General features: G+C 55.5%; 2 protein-coding genes across 2 annotated transcripts; both read left to right on the top strand.

The window, feature by feature from the left end:
- The first annotated feature begins 6,966 nt into the window (after positions 1 to 6,966).
- On the top strand, positions 6,967 to 9,026 carry LOC310918444 (uncharacterized protein). The gene has a single exon (XM_083877305.1). The coding sequence runs from the start codon at positions 6,989 to 6,991 to the stop codon at positions 8,567 to 8,569; it is 1,581 nt and encodes a 526-aa protein (XP_083733431.1). The 5' UTR covers positions 6,967 to 6,988; the 3' UTR covers positions 8,570 to 9,026.
- Positions 9,027 to 10,565: 1,539 nt separating this feature from the next.
- LOC310918407 (uncharacterized protein) lies at positions 10,566 to 20,285 on the top strand. The gene is made up of 3 exons (XM_083877273.1): positions 10,566 to 10,571; positions 18,102 to 18,176; positions 18,365 to 20,285. The coding sequence occupies exon 3, from the start codon at positions 18,418 to 18,420 to the stop codon at positions 19,663 to 19,665; it is 1,248 nt and encodes a 415-aa protein (XP_083733399.1). The 5' UTR covers positions 10,566 to 10,571; positions 18,102 to 18,176; positions 18,365 to 18,417; the 3' UTR covers positions 19,666 to 20,285.
- Positions 20,286 to 20,606: the final 321 nt, after the last annotated feature.

Raw genomic sequence — 20,606 nt, 5'->3', positions numbered from 1 at the left:
GACATGATTTCCACACTCTTTGCAGAAATTCACTTATGTTCTGTATCTGCAGAAACAAAAGCTACTTCTTTGCCATAGGTTAGTTAAAACTGTACTTTGATGGAAAATGCACAACTCTTGTTAAAACCTGAAATCCATCAGGAAAAGTTTCACATGCAACATCTATGCTTGTTGATGAACACATCTCTCCTCTAGTTAAAGCCAAAGTGTGGCCAAAACCCTGGCCTTATCTAGAGTAATATCCTTTAATACATTTTTGGAACAAAGCTCTTAACAACAACAATTATGAAATGCTTAAACAACTAAAGAACATAAAGGAGAATTTTGAAATGTATCATGATACAATTAACAATACTTATTACTTAAAACTTATTATCTTAAACTTATCTTATTTTACCAACTTATCTTACTTATTACCTTATTATTTTAACTTATTTATTATCTTAACTTTAACTTACTTAACTTAAAACTTAACTTATCTTAAAACTTATTCTCTTAACTTATTTATCTTAAAACTTATTTAGCTTAATATAAAATACATTTAAAATTTACATACAATAAAACTTTAAATTTATAAAATATAAATCTATCACTTAAACTTTATCAATCCTTATCTTAAATTCAACTTTACTTACTTAACAAATCTTAAAACCACATAGAAATCCCTTCTAATGTCAATACAATACTAAAACACAAATCAACTTGGATCCAAATACATCAACACTATAATCAAAAATCCTTTTCCATGTCATGACAATAAGTCTTTTGCTCCTGATCATGCAGCTGCTTTGCAAACATCCAATGATTTCCGGATCTCTGCTTCTGAATTCAGAAAACCTGTAACTTTAATTGAATTATTATTTTGCCTGAATGCAGCCCCTCCTAACCCCGAGGGTTACTGCCTTCCCCGGCATCCCTCCCTCTCCTGGATGAGGAGTGGAGACTTTAAAACTCTAAGAAAAGGGTAAACCCAGCATGTAGCCGAAGGATAAATGAAGAAAGGGTGTGTGCAGTGGATTCAAGGGAAACTTGGCTACCTTTTGCTGAAAGGAAAACTTGAGGGAACTGGACTGACAATGTCAAAGTGCCGCTTGTGGGCGGGGTCAGGCTCTGCAGCACTTGCTCTGAGGGGGTGGCGCCTTGGAGAAACTCTCCGCCCTGGCCACGCCTCCTCCCTGCTTGCTCTGCCTTTGCCTGCCCCGGTCCTGCCTGCGCTGGCACCACCTGCCTCGGCTCTGCTTGTGCCGCCCCGGCGCTGCCTGCGTCTCGCTCTCTGTCGGGGTTTGTCCCGCCTGGAGCGATCCCACTGCTCCAGCTGCATCCCACTCGCTCTCTGCCTGCCGCAAGGCCTTCTGGGATTTGTAGTTTCTAGCTTTGCACTTGCGCCGTCCATCTTGGCTCTGTCACTGCGCATGCACCAACCGCAAGGCTTTCTGGGGTTTGTAGTTTCCAACTTTGTACTTTCTCTGCCTGTTCCGGCTCCTCACTCGCGCTCCGCGACACAGGCCCTGCTTCGCTCGCGCCGCCCCCGCAGCCCGCGCTGTCCCGACACGGGGCACTCCCCGGCCGCCCCCATCGCGATCGCTTTCGCGCGCACACGCCGCAGTGTTATCTCTCACCACTGACGCGATCTGGGCTTGTTTTCCCTGTTTTCCTGGTGTCTCCTCCACTCCCCCTTCCCCCCTCTCTCTGTCTGTCCCTGCGCTGAAGGGGAAAGGGCAGTGGAAAACTTTCAGGCTGTGTCTGAACGCGCTGTGTCTGAGGGGGGCTGCAAAGACTCCTGGATGCACTTTGTCTCACTTCTCCCTCCCCCACTGCTGCGGCAAGTGTCCCGTGCTCACGGAACATGCCTCGAAAACAAGCATGCCCTTATCTCGGGATGGATTAGAAGTTTTGACTTTCCCGAGACGAATTTCTGGGACTGAATTCCTGAGGACTGTGGCGAACCCAGGGAAAGTTGTTGGCTTTTCTGTGCTAAACTCAAGGAGACCTGCTGACTCTCCTGTCTCGAGGGTTTTTTTACCTCCCTGCGGTAATCCTGAGGGTGCTGGTATCTCTCCTTTCCTATTAAATCCCAGAGGAGGCTGATGGCTCTCCCCTTCCCCACCTCCTGTAAGAGGTGTATGAGACCCGTCTGCTGATAACAGACGACAGGACCTGCCTGGCTGCCGGCCAGCAAAAGAACCCGCTGCTCGCTGCTGGCCACAGACAAACCCGGTGCTGGCTGCAGGCCAGCGGGTAAGGTGTTTCTTTCCTCCCTCCCCGCTACTCTGCTGCTGCACGGAGAAGGTTTTTCCCTTATTTTTCCCGGGAGAGGGTCTCCTCCCGTGTTCTAAATTTAACTGTTCTTACCAAAATCGAAGAATGCAGTGCAGGTGTTCTCAAATTCAGTTCGGAGGTTTCCTGATCACCAACCTGCAGATTTCAGGAGACGAGTCCTGGGCCCTTGGATCTCGTCGGTCCGAGGTGAATTTGCAATCAGCTGCCATCTCTGGTTAGAGATTTCTTCCCCTGTCTTCTCAGCTTGTCTTCTTTCCTTCAGAGGTCTTGCTGTGTCCACTGGAAAGCACCGATTCTGCCCACACCGGTGTCCATTCGTGCCCGTTCATGCCCATCCATGTGCCCACTCGTGTGCCCACCCAGGGACGCCAATTCTCGGGGTTTTAATCCGTTGTTTCTCACCCGAGATTCCAAAGCTGGCTGGTGGTTCGTGTGGGCACGAAGGGAGTGATTTTCCCTCCTGACCTCTGAAGGATTTAGGGTCTGCTGTCTGACTCTGTGTCTCTGTGTGCTGTGCTGAGCTCGGTGCTCGGTGTTCGGTGCGAGAATGATGAGGAGTCTCAAGGTCTTGGTTTTCTGGTTTCTCGCGTTGTTTATTAGTTCTTATCTTACAATTCTCTGTGTCCGGCCAAGATGTTCACAGCAGCCTGGACACGAGGTGACTCCCCTTCCCCTGTGTCCTGCCATGGTGTTCTCAGCAGCTCGGACACAAGGCGACTCCCCTGTGTCCGGCCATGGTGTTCACAGCAGCTCGGACACAAGGCGACTCCCCCCTGTGATGGGAGGTCGCTACCTCTTATACAGATAACCACGTACCCATTATTTACAATTCTATGCCAATGTCTATCACCTATACTAACAGGGTCGTGTCTACTTTGATCCAATCCACTGAAACTACTTTGTGCCCACGTCACTACAGAAGATGGATGCCAAGGGAGAAGATGAAGAACCCAGGGCACCACCCTAAAATCTCCATTTTGTCCCTTTGCATCTACATTCTAAAAATCCATAACTACAAAATCTTCTGCACAGTGATAACTACACTACTCTCGGTAACACCTTTGTGACTTGCAATTCTTCTCTGTGTTTGATGTTTTTCACATGGACCAAAATCAAAGACTGTGTCCTCCTGGGCTCTGTGCCAGGCAAACCCCCCTGCACAGACCCCAGACCCTCTTTCTTGGGTCCCAGGCCTCTCTACCGAGGTCTGTGACTTCCCAGGGCGCCCAGAGGGATGCCCTGGACTCCAACACCCCCGGACCCCCATTCCCGGCCAGCCCGGGGCACCTCACCCCCAGGCCTCCCTTTCCTGGGAAACCCGACCTGGGCACGGGGCTCTCCAGCCGCTCTGGGACTGATGATCAGCCGGAGGAAAGGGAGAGAACAGGAGAGGCAGAGAAGGAGACTGGCAATCAGGGATCACAGTCTCAGCGCCCAGTCCTGCTCCGCCGGGGGCGGGACCCGCAGCCGCAGGAAAAAATGGATCCGCGGATGGCGGGGCTTCCCCCGCTTTGGGCCGAAGGCAGCGGGTTCCGGGCAGAGCTGGAGCGCAGGGCCCGGGAGTTCAGCACAGCCCGGCCCGGGGGTCCCGCAGGGCGTGGCCGAGGAGGGTCCCGGGGGATGCCAGGAGGGATCCCGGGGAATTCCCGGGAATTGCCCCGTGCCCTCCCCCCGCGCTCCCTCGGGCACTTTGGCTTCCGCCTTCCCCGCCCTGCGCCGCCGGGATCTGCCCGGCGCCCGGTGACGTCACTTCACACGCCACCTCCCATTGGCCGCACCAATGGCGGGCCCGGGGCTGTGGGCGGGGCCGCAGCGGAGCCGCGCGATGGCTCCAGCGCTGGGGCTGGGGGCGCTCCTGGGGGAACAGGGGAGGGCGACCAGAGCTCAGGGGGACCCCCGGCACCGGGACTCTTTGCTCACCCATTCCGGAGCACCGGGGAGCCCCTAAAGCCCCATTCCTGGGCGCCGCGATCCCCCCGAACCCCATTCCCGGGCATGGGTTCCACTCTGCACCCCCTTATCCGGCACCGACAGCCCCTGCACCTCTTTCCCGGCCATCCCGCCTCTCCCACCCCTCAGAGCCCCGTTTTCGCAATCCTGGAACACCCAAAGCCCCTTCCCAGCCCTCCCAGTCACCCCTTTCCTTCAGCCATGGCCCCCCAGCCCCCAGATCTCCGTGTCTCCCCAGGTCTCCTCTCCCTGCGGTCCCTGCCCGTGGCGCTGTCGGAGCCCGGCCCGGGCTTCCCCCCGTTCCTGTCCGTGGGGTCCCTGGCTGGGATCCCCTTCCAGCGCCGCCACCGCCAGCGGGGCCGGGCGGAGCCGCAGCCGCCGGGGATGGCGGCCGGAGCCGAGCCGGGATTTTGGGATGGCCGGAGCCGGCACAACGAGCGGCACCGGCACGGGGCCACCAGGGAGCTGCAGGTGCTGCAGGAGCGGCACAGCCAGAGCGGGGCTCAGCCCGGGGAGCCGGGGCTGGGGCATCTGTGGGGCTGGGATGGCAACTGTGGCACTGGAGGGGGGATCCGTGGGGCTGGGCTGGGATCCGGGGCGCTGGGATGTGCATCCCTGCAGATCCAGGGCTGGGATCAGGCTCTCTGGGTTTCCGTCAGACTCTGGGGCTCCATAGGGAGGTGTAAGAGACGGTCTGAAGATCCTCATCTGCCTCACCACCATCCTCAAGGACAGAGACTGAAACCCCTAAAGGACTCTAAAACCCCAACACAGGAGTTGTGGCCTGGCTGAGGTGGGACGTTTGCCAGGTGTTGCCTGCAGGTCTGTTCAATGGAAAAACCTGGCAGCATTTCCATGGGAACATCAGAGCCTGAGCAGAAACAATGGGCAAGTCACGGTGAATTGACTGCACCTGCTGAGGGCTGACCTGTTGTCAGTTCTCTCAAAACCAACACACCATAACGATCTCCCCACCCTTTGGCCAACTGCCTGTCACTTTGGAAAGGGCTGTAAGGATCCCTGAGTTAAGCAAAGACTTTTGAGATCTCCCCACGGAAGAAGACGGATCTATTGGCCGGGCCACGAGGACTTTGTCTCTCCCTTGGCAGCTGTTTCCCACCCCATCTTTCTCTTTTCTCTCTGTCCTTTATTTCCCTTCAGATCCTTCTATGGCATTTGCTGATGGCACTAATCAAAGTGCATTTGTTGTGATGAACACTGAAATCCCCTCTGTGTTGTTTGTTGCACTCTGGGATCAGTTAAGGGACCATCACGAGCCCTGGTGACCCACATTCCCCGTCTTCTGTGTTGGGAACTCACCTTGCCCGTTATCCTTTTGATTTGAGCTTAATATTTTTCTCTTCTCCCTCTCTTTGCACTCCAGAAGCCAAGAGGGATTGTAGCCCTGGCTTCGTGCCTGAGATGTTTTGGTTTTCTGAAATTCTGTTCCCAGGGAATTTCTCAGTCTTGTTCCAGGTTCCAGTTCTGGTGCCGGTTTTGGTCTCGGTCTCGGTCCCAGTGCCGGGGCCTGTGCGGGGCCGGTCTCAGTTGCGGTGTCGGTCTCAGCCTTGGTGCCGGTGCGGGTTTCGGTGCTGATCCCGCTGTTAGTCTTGGTCCCGGAGATTTTTGGTGCATTTCGGTGATTTTCGGCAAAACCTGGTGCATTTACGGTTGATTTTCGGCCCGTTCTGGTGATTTTGATTCAAACCGGGCGGTTTTAGGACCGCGCGTGCCCTTGGCCACGCCCATTCCCCTCATGATTCCCGCCCTGTCCCTGACCCCGCCCCTTTCCCCTCATGATTCCCGCCCTGTCCCTGACCCCGCCCCTTTCCCCTCATGATTCCCGCCCTGTCCCTGACCCCGCCCCTTTCCCCTCATGATTCCCGCCCTGTCCCTGACCCCGCCCCTTTCCCCTCATGATTCCCGCCCTGTCCCTGACCCCGCCCCTTTCCCCTCCCAGTCCCCGCCCTCTCCTTGTCCCCGCCCTCCCAGTCCGGGGCCGGGCCCGGGGGAGGAGGAGGAGGGAGGGAGGAAGAGGCGCAGCGGCCGCAGGAGCGGGAGGAGAAGACGAGCGGAGGGAGCGGCGGCTCCAGCGCTGCCTGAACGGGCGGCACCGCGGGGATCGTCGCCCCCCATCCCGCAGGTGCCCGGGGAAGGGGAGCTCGCCCCAAATATCCCGGGTTTGGGGTCCCTGGGTTTGGGGTATTGTGGGGGGATGTTTGGAGCTCGCGGGGCTCCAAAGGCGAGGCGCAGATGCCGCTCGGGGGGACATCGTGGGGTGCCCGGGAGGTGTTTTTGGGGTGTCCCGGTGTCGGCAGAGCCCCGGCGGGGGCGGGGGGATGCGGGTCCCCCCTGGGTGGGGGTTGGGCTTCCCGGGCCGGGCCCTCCGAGCTCTGTGGGGGCCACGTGGGGAGCGCGCGGGACCGGCGGGGCCGGGGGGACACCGGGTTTGGGGAGCCCGGGAGAGCCGCGGCTTCCCTGAGCGGGACCCCAGAGAGAGGAGAGCCCCAGAAGGGCAAAGGGGACCCCGAGAGGGGGGGACCCCTGGGATTGCCGGGACCCCGTTGGGGGCTGGAGGGGCGGGATGGGCGGGAAAGGGGTTCGGGAGTGAGGGGGGAGCTTTTCGGGTTCCCGGGACTCCCAGCAGCCCGGGGAGGGCGGGCACCGAGCGGACGGGGGATCTTCTTCCCCTTCCCTGTGGCACGGAGGCAAATCCCATCCTCTCCTTGTCCTTCCTGCCGCAGACAAGGAGCCGAGCATGGAGAGCAGGGAGGACAAATCCCCGCGGCAGAAGCTGCTGGGAGAGGCCGTTCTGAGCGGCTCCACGGCGCAGGAACGCAACGGGGAGGAAAAGGGCCGGAGATCGGTGAGGAGGAGGGGCTGCAAAGGCCGAGGGCGAGGATGTGAGGAGGAAAGAGCCGGCCTGGGCCGGGAAGGCGGCCGGAGATGGAGGCAGAGCTCAGAGCTGGTGGTCCATGAGCAGCTCCGTGATGGGGAGAAGCCCCACAAGTGCTTGGAGTGTGGGAAGCGCTTCAGCCAGAGGTCCAGCCTGCTCCGCCACCAGAAAACCCACACTGGGGAACGACCTCACGAGTGTGGGGAGTGTGGGAAGAGCTTCAGCCAGAAATCCCTCCTAATCCACCACCAAAGGATCCACACTGGGGAACGACCCTATGAGTGTGGGGAATGTGGGAAGAGGTTCAGAGCGCGCTCCCACCTGATCTGTCACCAGCGGACTCACACAGGGGAACGACCCTATGAGTGTGGAGAATGTGGGAAGAGGTTTCAGTACATCTCCCATCAGATCTGTCACCAGATGATTCACACTGGTGAGAGGCCCTACGAGTGTCGGGAATGTGGGAAGAGCTTCAAGTCGAGCTCCGAACTGATAAAACACCAGATGATCCACACTGGGGATCGGCCCTTCGAGTGTCAGGAATGTGGGAAGAGCTTTAGGCAGAGCTCTGCCCTTACTGCCCACCAGAGGATCCACACCGGGGAGAGGCCCTATGAGTGTGATAAATGCAGCAAGAGGTTTCAGAGCAGCTCAGATCTCCTTAGGCATCAGCAGACACACACAGATGAGAGGCCCTTCCGCTGTCCCGACTGTGGGAAGGGCTTCAAGCAGAACTCCACACTCAAGAGGCACCGGCGCATCCACACTGGGGAGAGGCCCTACGAGTGTGATAAATGCAGGAAGAGGTTTCAGTTCACCTCCAGTCTCCTTCTGCACCAGCGCACACACAGCGAGGAGAGGCCTTTCCGCTGCAGCGACTGTGGGAAGGGCTTCAAGCAGAACTCCAGTCTCGAGAAGCACCGGCGCATCCACACCGGGGAGAGGCCCCACAAGTGTGAGGAATGTGGGATGAGCTTCAGCCAGAGCTCCAACCTGATCTGCCACCTGAGGACCCACACGGGGGAACGGCCCTACAAGTGTGGGGAATGTGAGAAAAGCTTCAGGCAGAGAAAACACCTCATCCAGCACCAGAACATCCACACTGGAGAAAGGCCGTACAAGTGTGGGGAATGTGGGAAGGGCTTCAGGCACAGAGCCAACCTGATCGTCCACCAAAAGATCCACACCGGGGACAGGCCCTATGAGTGTGATAAATGCAGGAAGAGGTTTCCCACCAGCTCTCATCTCCTCCTGCACCAGCGGATGCACACAGAGGATTGGCCCTTCCGCTGCCCCGACTGCGGGAAGGGTTTCATGCACAACTCCCACCTCATCCAGCACCGGCGCATCCACACTGGGGAGAGGCCCTACAAGTGTCCCCAGTGTGGGAAGAGCTTCTCCAGGAGCTCTACCTTGACAAGACACCAACAGAGCCATCGGTAGGGGAACCCCTGTGAGTGCCCCCAGTGCAGGAAGAGCTTCGTGCTCTGCTCCAGCTCCATCCCCCCGGAGGAGCCACGTTGGGCAGAGCCCTGGTGACCCACATTCCCTGGGATCCATGATGGGAAGACAACTGGCTGTTTATCCTTTTGTTTTTGCCTTAATGTTTTTCTAACATCTTCATCCCTTGTAAACAGCCAAAACACAGTTGGAAAGAAAGAAATTGATCAAATATGTCTAAAGTCCTACTGTTTCACAGATATTTTTTGGTGAATTTAGGATTTGGGGCATATTCTGGAGGATTTGTGTGTTTTTGGGGGATTTTGGGCAGCATTCTCCCTCTCTTTGCACTCCAAAATGCAGGAGGGATTGGACTGTAACTCCAAAACCGCTCCAATTCCATTGAGAACAACTCAATCTTGCCCCAAAGGGGCTCAATCCCACCTCAAAATGACTTGTTCTAAGCTCAGATAAACTCAATCCCATGCCAAACTTACTCAATTCCCCAGCCACCAGAGTGAGATAGGATTGGAAGGAGATTAGGAGGGGTGGGATCCAAATTTGGAGTGCTGGGATGGGGATTGTGTGGGGCAGGGTGGGTGGGAGGGATGTATTTTGATAGTAAATCAAACTTGGAGAGTTCTTGATTTGTGCCCCATTCATTTCCAGTCAGTTGCAGTTCTGTTTTCAGAGTGCCACCTTCTCAGCTGACTGTGTTTGTGGCCTCCTTTCTCTCCTGCCTCTCTCTCTCTGCTCTCTTTGTCTATCAGTATCTCCCTTGAGCCAGGGCAGCTCCCACCCAAGACCCTGCCCTGACTGAATTCCCACTGCAGGAGCTCCAACAGGCATGGATGGAGTTCTGGGGGCTGGCAGTGAAATGTGACTGTAGGATCTTGCTGCCCTTGGCTTTGGGCCCCTTCTCCAGAGCTTTTCCTTCAAGGGCAGGAAGATCTTTTCCTGTCTGGGAAGTGGAATTCCAGAGCCTTGGAGTGTGTGCCATGCAGGACCATCCAGAGTGGGATCCTGCGGACTGGGACCACATGGACTGGGATTTCACAGGCTCGGACCATCTGGATCAGAAACACAGAGACTGGGATCATCCGGACCGGGATGGCTGCGGCGGAACGATGCGAACCGAGGCGGTCCCGCCCGGCCCAAGGGAACCTCCCAGTCCCTCCCAGTCCCGGCCGGGGCCGCGGCCAAAAGTGTCCGGAGCGACCGCGGCGGTCCCGGAGCGATCGTGGAGCCGATCCCGGAGCGATTCCGGGTCCGATCCCCGTCCCGGTGCCGGGCTCGGTCTCAGTCTCGCTCTCGGATCGGCGCCAGTCTCGGTGCTGGTTCCGGTGCCGGGCTCGGTCTCAGTCCCGGAGCGCTCCCGGTCTCGGTTCTGGCCGCGGTGCTGGAGCGTTCCCGGTGCTGGTGCCGGTTCCGAAGCGCTCCCGGTGCCGGTGCCGGTGTCGGTCGTGGTGTCAGTCTTGGTCCCGGTTCCAGTTCTGGTGCTGGTTTTGGTCTCGGTCTCGGTCCCAGTGCCGGGGCCTGTGCGGGGCCGCTGTTGGTTCCGGTGTCGGTCTCAGTCTTGGTGCAGGTTCCGGTTCTGGTGCTGATCTTGTCTCGGTCTCGGTCTCGGTCTCGGTCTCGGTCTCGGTCTCGGTCTCGGTCTCGGTCTCGGTCCCGGAGGTTTAAGGCCCATTTTGGTGTTTTTAATTCAAACCGGGCCCTTTTAGGACCGCGCGTTTTCCCGGCCGCGCCCACTTTCCCTCCTCATTCCTTCCCTGTCCCTGACCCCGCCCATTTCCCCTCTCAGTTCCCGCCTTTCCCTGACCCCGCCTCATTCCATTCGTTCTCCGCCGTTTAATTGGCTACGCCTCTTTTCCCTTGAGTCCCGCCCCTCTACTGGCGCGATTTCTCCTGCGCATGCGCAGATTACTCAGCAGTGCCTTTCCCGGGGCGCCGCCATCTTTTCTCCCGGTCTCCCGGCCCGGCTCCGGCATTTCCGAGACCTACGGTGGGGCAATGGGGGATCTATAGGGGTCTGTAGGGGTCTGAGAGGACTTGGAAGTTTCCTTATGGGATTTGGTGGGGGGTCTGTAGGAGATTTGGGGCGGTCTATAGGGGATTTAGGGCGCTCAGGGGGTCCCTAAAGGGGGCTGTGGGGGTATAGGGGCTCTATCGGGGTCTGGGGGGTCTATCGAGGGTCCAGAGAGGTCCGTAAAGGGCGTCCGGGCGTCCCTAAATGGGGTCTGGGTGATATAGGGGATTTGTGGGAGTCTGGGTTGCCTTTTGGGGGGTTGAGGGAGTCCACAGGGGATCTGTAGGGGTCTGCGGGAGCCTATAGCGGGTCCGGAGAGGTCTGGGGGTGTCTGTGGGTCCCTATGGGGGGTCTGGGGGGGTCCGTAGGTCTCCAAATGAGGTCTGAGGGGATCTATGGGGGATCTATAGTGGGGCCTGGGAGACCCTATAGGGGATCTGGGGTTCTCTATATGGGATTTAAGGGGGTCTGGGGGGGGGGGGGGGGTCTTGGCATCTCTATGGTGGAATTTTGAGGTCCTTAAATGAATTTTTTGGGAATTCTTGGTTCTGTACGGCTAAATCTTGGAAATTTGGGGTCCAAATTGTTCAGTTTTGGGTGTTCTGTTGGGAAATTTCTGCCTGCTGCACCACTTAATCAGAAGGAAGTGTAGGAATTTCTGGGAATTTTCAAGGATTTCGAGAGTTCTGGGGTGTTGCGGGACTTCTGGGAGTTTTTTGGGGGGATTTTGGAGGACTCTTTGGATATTTTCAGGGATTTTTAAAGTATTTTTAGGAACTTTTGGGGTGACGTTTCTGCATTTTTAGAGTGTTTTCTGTTGTTATCTGGGGGCTTTGGTGAATATTTTTGGAATTTTGAGGATCCGAGGGGTAGGGGAGTTTTAGGGAGTTTTAAGGAGTTTTGGGAGATTTTAAAAAATATTTCTGGGCATTTTAAGGGTTTGGGGTTGTTTTTTTTTTATTTTCTTAGTGTTTTTTGTTGGTATTTGGGGGATTTTTTTATTTTTGGGGAATTTGGGAAATTCGGGGTAGTGTGGAAAATTTTGGAAACGTTAGAGATTTTGGAGGCATTTTCAGTTTTTTTTTTCCTTTGAGGCATTTTTAAGGCTTTTTTCAGGTATTTTTAAAATTAATTTGGTGTTTTAATGTGATTTTTGGGGGATGTCTTTTTTAATTTTTGGGAATTCTGTGTCCCTCCAGACTCTTCCTCATCCTGTGGCATTTTGGGGCATTTTCTGTCATTCTTGGGCCATTTTTGGTCACTTTTGTGCCACTTCTGTGCCATTTCCTCTTATATTGGGTAATTTGGGGCAATTTTTGTCATTTTGGAGACATCTGAGGTGATTTTTGGTCACTTTTTGGGCCATTTTGTGTCATTATGAGCCATGGTTTGTAATTTCGGGTGTGTAGAAACATTCGCGACTTACAGGGACAAGGTACTCTGCAAACCTGAGATATTCTAGAATATGTGGTTTTATTGCAAGGGTCGTGGGTAGAAAGGGCCTTCCCTTCAGCCACCAGCCTGGGCTGAAGGGAAGTCCCAGAGAGAGAACGAGAGAGAGCAAGAGGGTCAGCTGGCAAGAAGAGGGGAGAGAGCTAGAGCAAGTTGGCAGGGATCAGAGTGCAGGGGGAAGAGAGCAGAGGTAAGAGCAGGGAAAGGAGAGCGAGGTCCAGAGAGAAAGAGCGAAGAGGAAAGCCAAGAGAACAGGGACCAGAGAGAGTGAAGAGGGTGAAGAGAGAAGAAGAGAAGAGAGCGAGGTCCTGGTTACCATACATTATATCTCCTTTTGTGATGAATATTCTAATTTACAGTGACCAACCAATACAAGACACAAAATCCTATAGAATCTACATACAGCCTATAAGAACTACTACATTACCATGTGTTATATTTTAAACTCTAAAAACTACTCTTTAGACTTTTCTGGTTTGCTACATTGACCTTTGGATCCCTTAGCCAGCAGAAAGGTCTTGTTCAATCACAAGGGATTCTCCTTCAGCTGGCTAGGCTATTGTCTTTAGGTTATATAGTAACTAAGACTCGGTATCCTACAACTCAAAGTAAGCTTCCATTTCTATCTCGACTATAGGTTTCACATTTTCAGAATCTTTTGCCAAGCAATCATATTTATAAGGTTTCCCTGATTAATCTTTCCCAACAGAGTGCATTTCTAGTCAGTTTTTGGGCCAGTTCTGAGTAATTTCCTGTCACTTTTCAGGCATTTTTGGTCTCCTTGGGGGCGTTTTTGGTGACTTTTGAGCCATTTCTTGCCGGTTTCAGTCCCGGTGTCAGTCTTGGTCTCAGCACAGTCCCGGTGCCGGTCCCAGTGCCAGTGTTGGTCCCGGAGTGCTCCCAGTGCCAATCCCAGTCTCGGTCCCAGTCCCTGGGCGGTGCCAGTCTCGGTGCTGGTTCCGGTGCTGGTCTCGGTCTCAGTCCCAGTCCCAGTGCCAGTTCTGGTGCCGGTCTCAGTTCTGGTGTCAGTTCTGGTCCTGGTCCCAGTCCTGCAGCGGTGCCGGTGTCGGTTCTGGTGTCGGTTCTGGTCCCGCTCTTGGTCTCGGTGCCCGTCCCAGAGCGGTGCCACTCTCGGTGCCACTCTTGGATCCGGTGTCGGTCTCAGTCTTGGTGCTGGTGCCGGTTCTGGTGCTGATCTCGGTCTCGGTCTTGGTCCCAATCCCAGAGATTTTAGGCCCATTTGGGTAATTTTTGGTCAGACTGGGCAGGCTTAGGGTGGATTTTTGGCCCCTTTGTCCGATTATAGGCAAAATCTGGTGGGGTTTAGTCCCCTTTGAATGATTTTAAGATAAACTGGGCAGTTTTAAGCTGGATTTTAGATCCCTTTGGATGGTTTTAGGCCAATTTTGGTGGGGTTTGGTCCTGTTGGGGTGAATTTGGTCCAAATCTGTTGGGTTTTAGGGTGGATTTTAGGTAAATTTCTTTGATTTTAGGCCAGACCAAGTATTTTCAGGGTGGAATTTACAGCCTTTTAGGAGATTTGAGAGGATTTTTGGCCACTTTGTACGGGTCTTAAACCACTTTTGAAAATTTCAGGCCGCATTGGTTGGTTTTAGACGCCTTTGGATGATTTTATCCCCATTTGGTGATTATTAAGACAAACCATACAGATATAGGGTGGATTTGAGGCCACTTTGGGTGACTTTAGATTGCGTTGTGGGAATTTTTGGCGTCTTTGGGTAATTTGAGTCTGAACCTGATCTGCTTTAGGGTGGATTATAGGTCCCTTTGGACAATTTAGGCCATTTCGAGTGATTTTAGGTCAAACCGGGCGGTTTTAGGACCGCGCGTTCCTTTGGCCCCGCCCCTTTCCCCTCATGATTCCCGCCCTGTCCCTGACCCCGCCCCTTTCCCCTCAGGATTCCCGCCCTGTCCCTGACCCCGCCCCTTTCCCCTCAGGATTCCCGCCCTGTCCCTGACCCCGCCCCTTTCCCCTCCCAGTTCCCGCCCTTTCCTTGTCCCCGCCCTCCCAGTCCGGGGCCGGGCCCGGGGGAGGAGGAGGAGGGAGGGAGGAAGAGGCGCAGCGGCCGCAGGAGCGGGAGGAGAAGACGAGCGGAGGGAGCGGCGGCTCCAGCGCTGCCTGAACGGGCGGCAGCGCCGGGATCATCGCCCCCCGTCCCGCAGGTGCCCGGGGAGGGGGAGCTCGCCCCAAATATCCCGGGTTTGGGGTCCCTGGGTTTGGGGTATTTTGGGGGGATGTTTGGAGCTCGCGGGGCTCCAAAGGCGAGGCGCAGATGCCGCTCGGGGGGACATCGTGGGGTGCCCGGGAGGTGTTTTTGGGGTGTCCCGGTGTCGGCAGAGCCCCGGCGGGGGCAGGGGGATGCGGATCCCCCCTGGGTGGGGGTTGGGCTTCCCGGGCCGGGCCCTCCGAGCTCTGTGGGGGCCACGTGGGGAGCGCGCTGGACCGGCGGGGCCGGGGGGACACCGGGTTTGGGGAGCCCGGGAGAGCCGCGGCTTCCCTGAGCGGGACCCCAGAGAGAGGAGAGCCCCAGAAGGGCAAAGGGGACCCCGAGAGGGGGGGACCCCTGGGATTGCCGGGACCCCGTTGGGGGCTGGAGGGGCGGGAAAGGGGTTCGAGGGTCCCGGTGCTGGCAATGGCTGCTCCAGTATGAGCCCAGTGTCCCCAGCCCGTGGTTCCAGTTTCCTCGACATTCCCAGTATGAACCTGGTTACTTCCCCTCACTCTCTCCCTGTTCCCTGTTGGTCCCACTATGAGTCCAGTCACTCCCAGTTATTCCCTGTTATGATGCAGTTTGCCCCCAGAATTGGTCCTGTGAAAAACGAGGTTCACTTTTTTGGTAAATTTTAGGAAATAGGTTTAATAAAAAAAAGACAATTAGGAGATAGAAAAAAAAAGCAAAGTACAGCTGGCCTGGTGACTTGGCATTCAGCCAACTCCACACTTTGCTATGTCAGAGACATTCTTTAAATACCCTTTCTCTTGCATTAGATTGTGCATATTCATATTCTTCCATAAACTAATTTCTGTATTTTAGGAACTGTTTTGCGTGGTCCCTCCTTGGCTCCGCCTTTGTAGAGCACACGTGTTTCGTGGCTGTGTCTTCATTATCGCCTCCAGCTTGGGCCTTGGTCCATCCTTTCTTCAGGTGGGAGATGCTGATAGTTGGTGTATCGGTAGCCGAGTCTTCTTTACATGTTCATTGGATGTTATCTTGACTAAATAGACTGTTTAAGCATACTTATATCAACTACTACCACTATGCCTAGTTTTCTTTACTAATAGCAGAAATAGGAAACTTATATCCTTACTGGAATGTTATTAATCATATAGCACACATCTTGCAAAAAGCCAACTTTATAATATACATTTATAACAGTCCTAATTGCTCCCATTTCCTCCTACTTTTGTCCTGTGTCTTTCCAGTTCTCCCAGTTGCCCCTAGCATAGTCCTAGTCACTCACAGGATGATCCCAGTTTCTCCCAGCAGAGCCCCAGTCATTCACACTTGGTCCCAGTTCCCCCCCCCACTTTCTCCCAGTTTGGTACCAGTCAGCACTTGCATGGTCTCAGACACTCCCAGTATATCCCAGTTGCCCTGAACATTCTCATAATCGTTCCCAGGCACTCGCAGTTACCTCAGCGTGGTTCACTTGCCCCCAGTGTAGATCCAGTCACTCCCAGTGTCCTGTGGCGTGGTCCCAGTCATTCCCAGGATGGTCCTGGCTGTTCCCAGTGTTGTTCTAGTCTCCCCAGTATTGTTCCAGACACTCCCAGTTTAACCTAGTAGCAATCAGCATGCTCATGGTCATTCCCAGTCACTCCCAGTTACCCCAGTAAGGCTCCAGTTCCCTCAGAATGATGCCAGTCTTTCCCAGTTACTCCCAGTTACCTCCAGCATGATCCCAGTTTCTGGCAGTTGCCCAAAGTATAGTCCCATCTGCTCCCAGTATGATCCCAGATGGTATCTCAGTCCCCTCTGCTTGATCCCAGTACCTTCCAGTTGATTCCAGTTGCTCCCAATGTGTCCGCATTTTCCTCCCAATATGGGCCCAGTAACCCCCAGTCAGGATCCATTCATACCCAGTGTAATCCCAGTGGCTCCCAGGATCATCCCAGCAGGACCCGTAGTCACTCCCAGGATGGTTCCAGTCGATGCCAGCACCTTCCAGTCACTCCCAGTATGATCCCAGTCAGTTCCAGTAGGATCCCAGTATCACCCCGACATGGGCACAGCTGCTCCCATTATCCTCCAGTGTGGGCCCAGCCAGTTGCTCCCATTTACCCCCACTATAGTTTCAGTCTCTCCCAGTATATCCCAGTTGCTGCCAGCATGTTCCCAGTCACTCCCAGTTGCCCAGAGTTGCTTCCAGCCTGATCCCAGTTGCTCATAAACACTCCCAGTCACTCTCAGTGCAGTCCCAGTTGCTGCCAGTATGATCCCAGTCCCCCCAGCATGGCCCAGCTGCTTCCACTGTGATCCCAGTAGGATCCCAGTTGTCCCCAGCATGGTTCCAGTTGCTCCCTGTTGCTCCCAGTGTGATCCAAGTTGCACCCAGTTGCCCCTGGTACAGTCCCAGTCAGTCCTTAGGTGATCCCAGTCCCCCCCAGCATGGTCTCAGTCATGTCCAGGTTCCCCCAGTGCAGACCCAGCCACCCCCAGTTGCCCCCAGAGTGGTTCCAGGTTTCCCCCAGCATGGTCCCAGTTGTTCCTAGTGTAGTTCCAGTCACACCAGTATGGTCACAGACATTGCCAGTATACCCCAGTTGCCCTCAGCATGCTTGTAGTCATTCCCAGTCACTCCCAGCTGGCCCAGTAAGGTTCCAGTGACCCCAGTACAGCCCAGTCACTCCCAGTGATGGCACTCCTGGCATCCCCCAGCCCTCTCTGCATTCCCCCATCCCAGATCTCCCGAGAGGAGCCCCAAGGGCTGGAAGTCCCCAGCCAGGATCCCCAGCAAGGCCCAGTGTGGATCTGCAGCCCCCAGTTTTCCCAGTTTCCCTCTCCTTTTCCCCAGTCTGGATTCCCCCACCCCCAGCGGGTGGGAGCAGCCGAGAGCCCCGCGCTGCCCATCCCGACCTGTCCCGGCTCCATCCCCGCTCCTCCCGCGGGCTGCCAGGGCTTGGGGAACGGGGCACCCGGGGTGTGCCTGCTCCTGGGGGAGGAGGAGGAGGGGTAGAAATGGAGGGATGAAGAAGGAGCAGGAGAAGGGATGGAAGTAGGAAAAGGAGGTGGGATTAGGGAGGAGGAAGAGGAGGGCTGGAAGAGGGGGAGTGGGAGGAAGAAGAAGGGGGTGGACAAAGCAAGATAAAGAATAGGAGAAGGAACCACGAGGTCAAGCCTGTCCCTCATCCCCCTATCCCACAGGTGTCCGGGGAGGGGGAGCTCAGCCCAGATATCCTGTGGGTCCCTGAGTTATTTTTTGTGTTTTTGTGGGGGGGGATGTTTTGAGAATGAAGAACTCCAAAGCTGAGTGGAAAATCCCCCCTGGGGGACTTTAGGGGTGTTCCAGTGGCAGCTGCCAGCAGAGGCAGCCTGGAGGAGCAGAGCCCTGTGTCCCCCAGGACCCCCAAGTGGGGAGCCCAGAGAGGGGGGAGCGCTGCGATTCGTGAGACCCTCAACAGCCTGGAGAGGGGCAGGGGGGGACTCCTTGGACCCCGTGCAGCCAAAGCAGAGAATAAGGGGAGAAGGGACCCCAGGACCTCAAAACCCCCCAGCATCCCTAAATGGGCAGATGGAAAATGGGGGAGCTTTTTGGGTTCCTGGGACTCCCAGCAGCCTGGGGAGGGTGGGGGACAGAGTAGACGAGGGACCCCCAGTCAAGCCTTACCCCCAGCAGCTGGGACAGGGGGACCCCCTGAACACCAAAGGGGAGAGACCAGAGACAGGGAACTCCTGGAAGTCTTTTCAGGGCTGAATCTTGGTGTTGGGGAGGTTTTTATGGAGCCCAGGTGCCTGGTGAATTCTAGAGATGGACTTGGGCTGAGGTACCTTCAAACTCAACGTGCTCATCCCTTATTTTTTCCCAAACCAGGATTTCACTTTCCCAGCCCTTGGCCGGACAGAGAAGGAGACTGTGAGAAAGAGGAAGATGCCCCAGGACACCCAGGTGGGTGAGCAGGAAGTCAGTGCCCCTTTCCCCCTTTCTCCTGCTCCATCTCCCAGCCCAGCCTGGCCCTGGCTGCAGGACAGCCCCACTGCTGACACCGTCCTGCTGGGGACGCACTGGGGGATCTCCTTCCCCTTCCCTCTGGCACGGAGGCAAATCCCATCCTCTCCTTGTCCTTCCTCCCCCAGACAAGGAGCTGAGCCTGGAGACCAGGGAGGACAAGTCCCTGCGGCAGAACTTCATGGGAGAGGCTGTTCTGAGCGGCTCCACGGTGCAGGAATGGAACGGGGCTGAAACACCCACCCTGTGTGCGGAAGGTGGCCAGAGATGGAGCCAGAGCTCAGAGCTGGTGGTCCATGAGCAGCTCCATGATGGGGAGAAGCCCCACAAGTGCTTGGGGTGTGAGAAGAGCTTCACCTGGCGGTGCCACCTGCTCCGCCACCAGAGGATTCACACGGATGAACGGCCTTATGAGTGTGGGGAATGTGGGAAGAGCTTCAGGAAGAGCTGCCAGCTGGTTGCCCACCAGATGATCCACACTGGGGAGAGGCCCTATGAGTGTGGGGAATGTGGGAAGCGCTTCAGCCAGAGGCCCAACCTGATCAGCCACCAGAGGACCCACACTGGAGAGAAACCCTACAAGTGTGGGGAATGTGGGAAGAGCTTCAGCCAGCGGTCCTGCCTGATCAGCCACCAGAGGACCCACACAGGGGAACGGCCCTACGAGTGTGGGGAATGTGGGAAAGGCTTCAGAGACAGAACCACCCTGTTTGAGCATCAGAACATCCACACTGGGGAAAGGCCATACAAGTGTGGGGAGTGTGGGAAGGGCTTCAGGCAGAAAGCCAGCCTGAAGTTCCACCAAAAGATCCACACTGGGGAGAGGCCCTACAAGTGTTCCCAGTGTGGGAAGGGGTTTTTGACCAGCACCCAGCTCCTTGTACATCAGCAGACACACTCAGGGGAGAGGCCCTTCCACTGCTCCGACTGTGGGAAGGGCTTCACGTGCAACTCCACCCTCATCATCCACCGGCGCATCCACACTGGAGAGAGGCCCTACGAGTGTGATAAATGCAGGAAGAGGTTTCAGACCAGCTCCAGTCTCCTCCTACACCAGCGCACACACACCGAGGAGAGGCCTTTCCGCTGCCCCCACTGCGGGACCGGCTTCAAGGAGAACTCCAACCTTGTCAGGCACCTGCGTGTCCATACAGGGGAGAGGCCCCACAAGTGTGAGGAATGTGGGAAGAGCTTCAGCCAGAGCTCCAACCTGATCTGCCACCGAAGGATCCACACTGGGGAAAGGCCCTACGAGTGTGGGGAATGTGGGAAGAGCTTCAGAGAGAAAGCCACCCTGATTAAGCACCAGAACATCCACACTGGGGAAAGGCCATACAAGTGTGGAGAATGTGGGCAGGGCTTTAGTCACAGAGCCAGGCTGAGCTTGCACCAAAAGATCCACACTGGGGGAGCGGCCCTACAAGTGTGATAAATGTGGGAAGAGGTTTCCGTTCACCTCCAGTCTGCTCAAACACCAGCGCATGCACACAGTGGAGAGGCCTCTCTGCTGCCCTGACTGTGGGAAGGGCTTCAGGCAGAGCTCCACCCTCATCAGGCATCAGCGCATCCATACGGGGGAGAGGCCCTATGAGTGCAGGGAATGTGGGAAGAGCTTCTCCAGGAGCTCTCACTTGACCCAACATCAACAGAAACACCAGTAAGGGAAGCCCTACAAGTGCCCCCAGTGTGGGAAGAGCTTCGTGCACTGCTCCGGCTCCATCCCCACTGGAGGAGCCACTTTGGGCAGAGCCCTGTGACCCACGTTCCCTGTAATCCATATTGGGAAGACACCTGGCTGGTTATGCTTTGGATTTGCTGTTAATTTTTTTCTCGTCTCCCTCCCCCTAAGCCAAGAGGGATCGATCTGTCACCTCAAAACCACTCCAATCCCACTGAAAACTATTCAATCTTACCCCAAAAGGGCTCAATCCCACCTCAAAATGGCTTGTTCCCACCTCAGATGAAGCCAATCCCCTGCCAAACTTACTCAATTCCACAGCCACCAGGGAGAGATGGGGTTGGAAGGAGATTAGGAGGGGTGGGATCCAGATTTGGAGCGGTGGGATGGGAACTGTGTGTGGCTGGGTGGGTGGGATGTATTTTGATAGTAAATCAAACTTGGAGAGTTCTTGATTTGTGCCCCATTCATTTCCAGTCAGTTGCAGTTCTGTTTTCAGAGTGCCACCTTCTCAGCTGACTGTGTTTGTGGCCTCCTTTCTCTCCTGCCTCTCTCTCTGCTCTCTTTGTCTCTCAGTGTCTCCCTTGAGCCAGGGCAGCTCCCACCCAAGACCCTGCCCTGACTGAATTCCCACTGCAGGAGCTCCAACAGGCATGGATGGAGTTCTGGGGGCTGGCAGTGAAATGTGACTG

The sequence above is a fragment of the Zosterops lateralis genome, assembly GCF_965231275.1.
Source record: "Zosterops lateralis genome assembly, chromosome: 23".
In the NCBI taxonomy this organism is placed as follows: Eukaryota; Metazoa; Chordata; class Aves; order Passeriformes; family Zosteropidae; genus Zosterops; species Zosterops lateralis.
The sequence above is the reverse complement of the archived record's forward strand: the minus strand, read 5'-3'. Positions and strand labels throughout refer to the sequence as shown.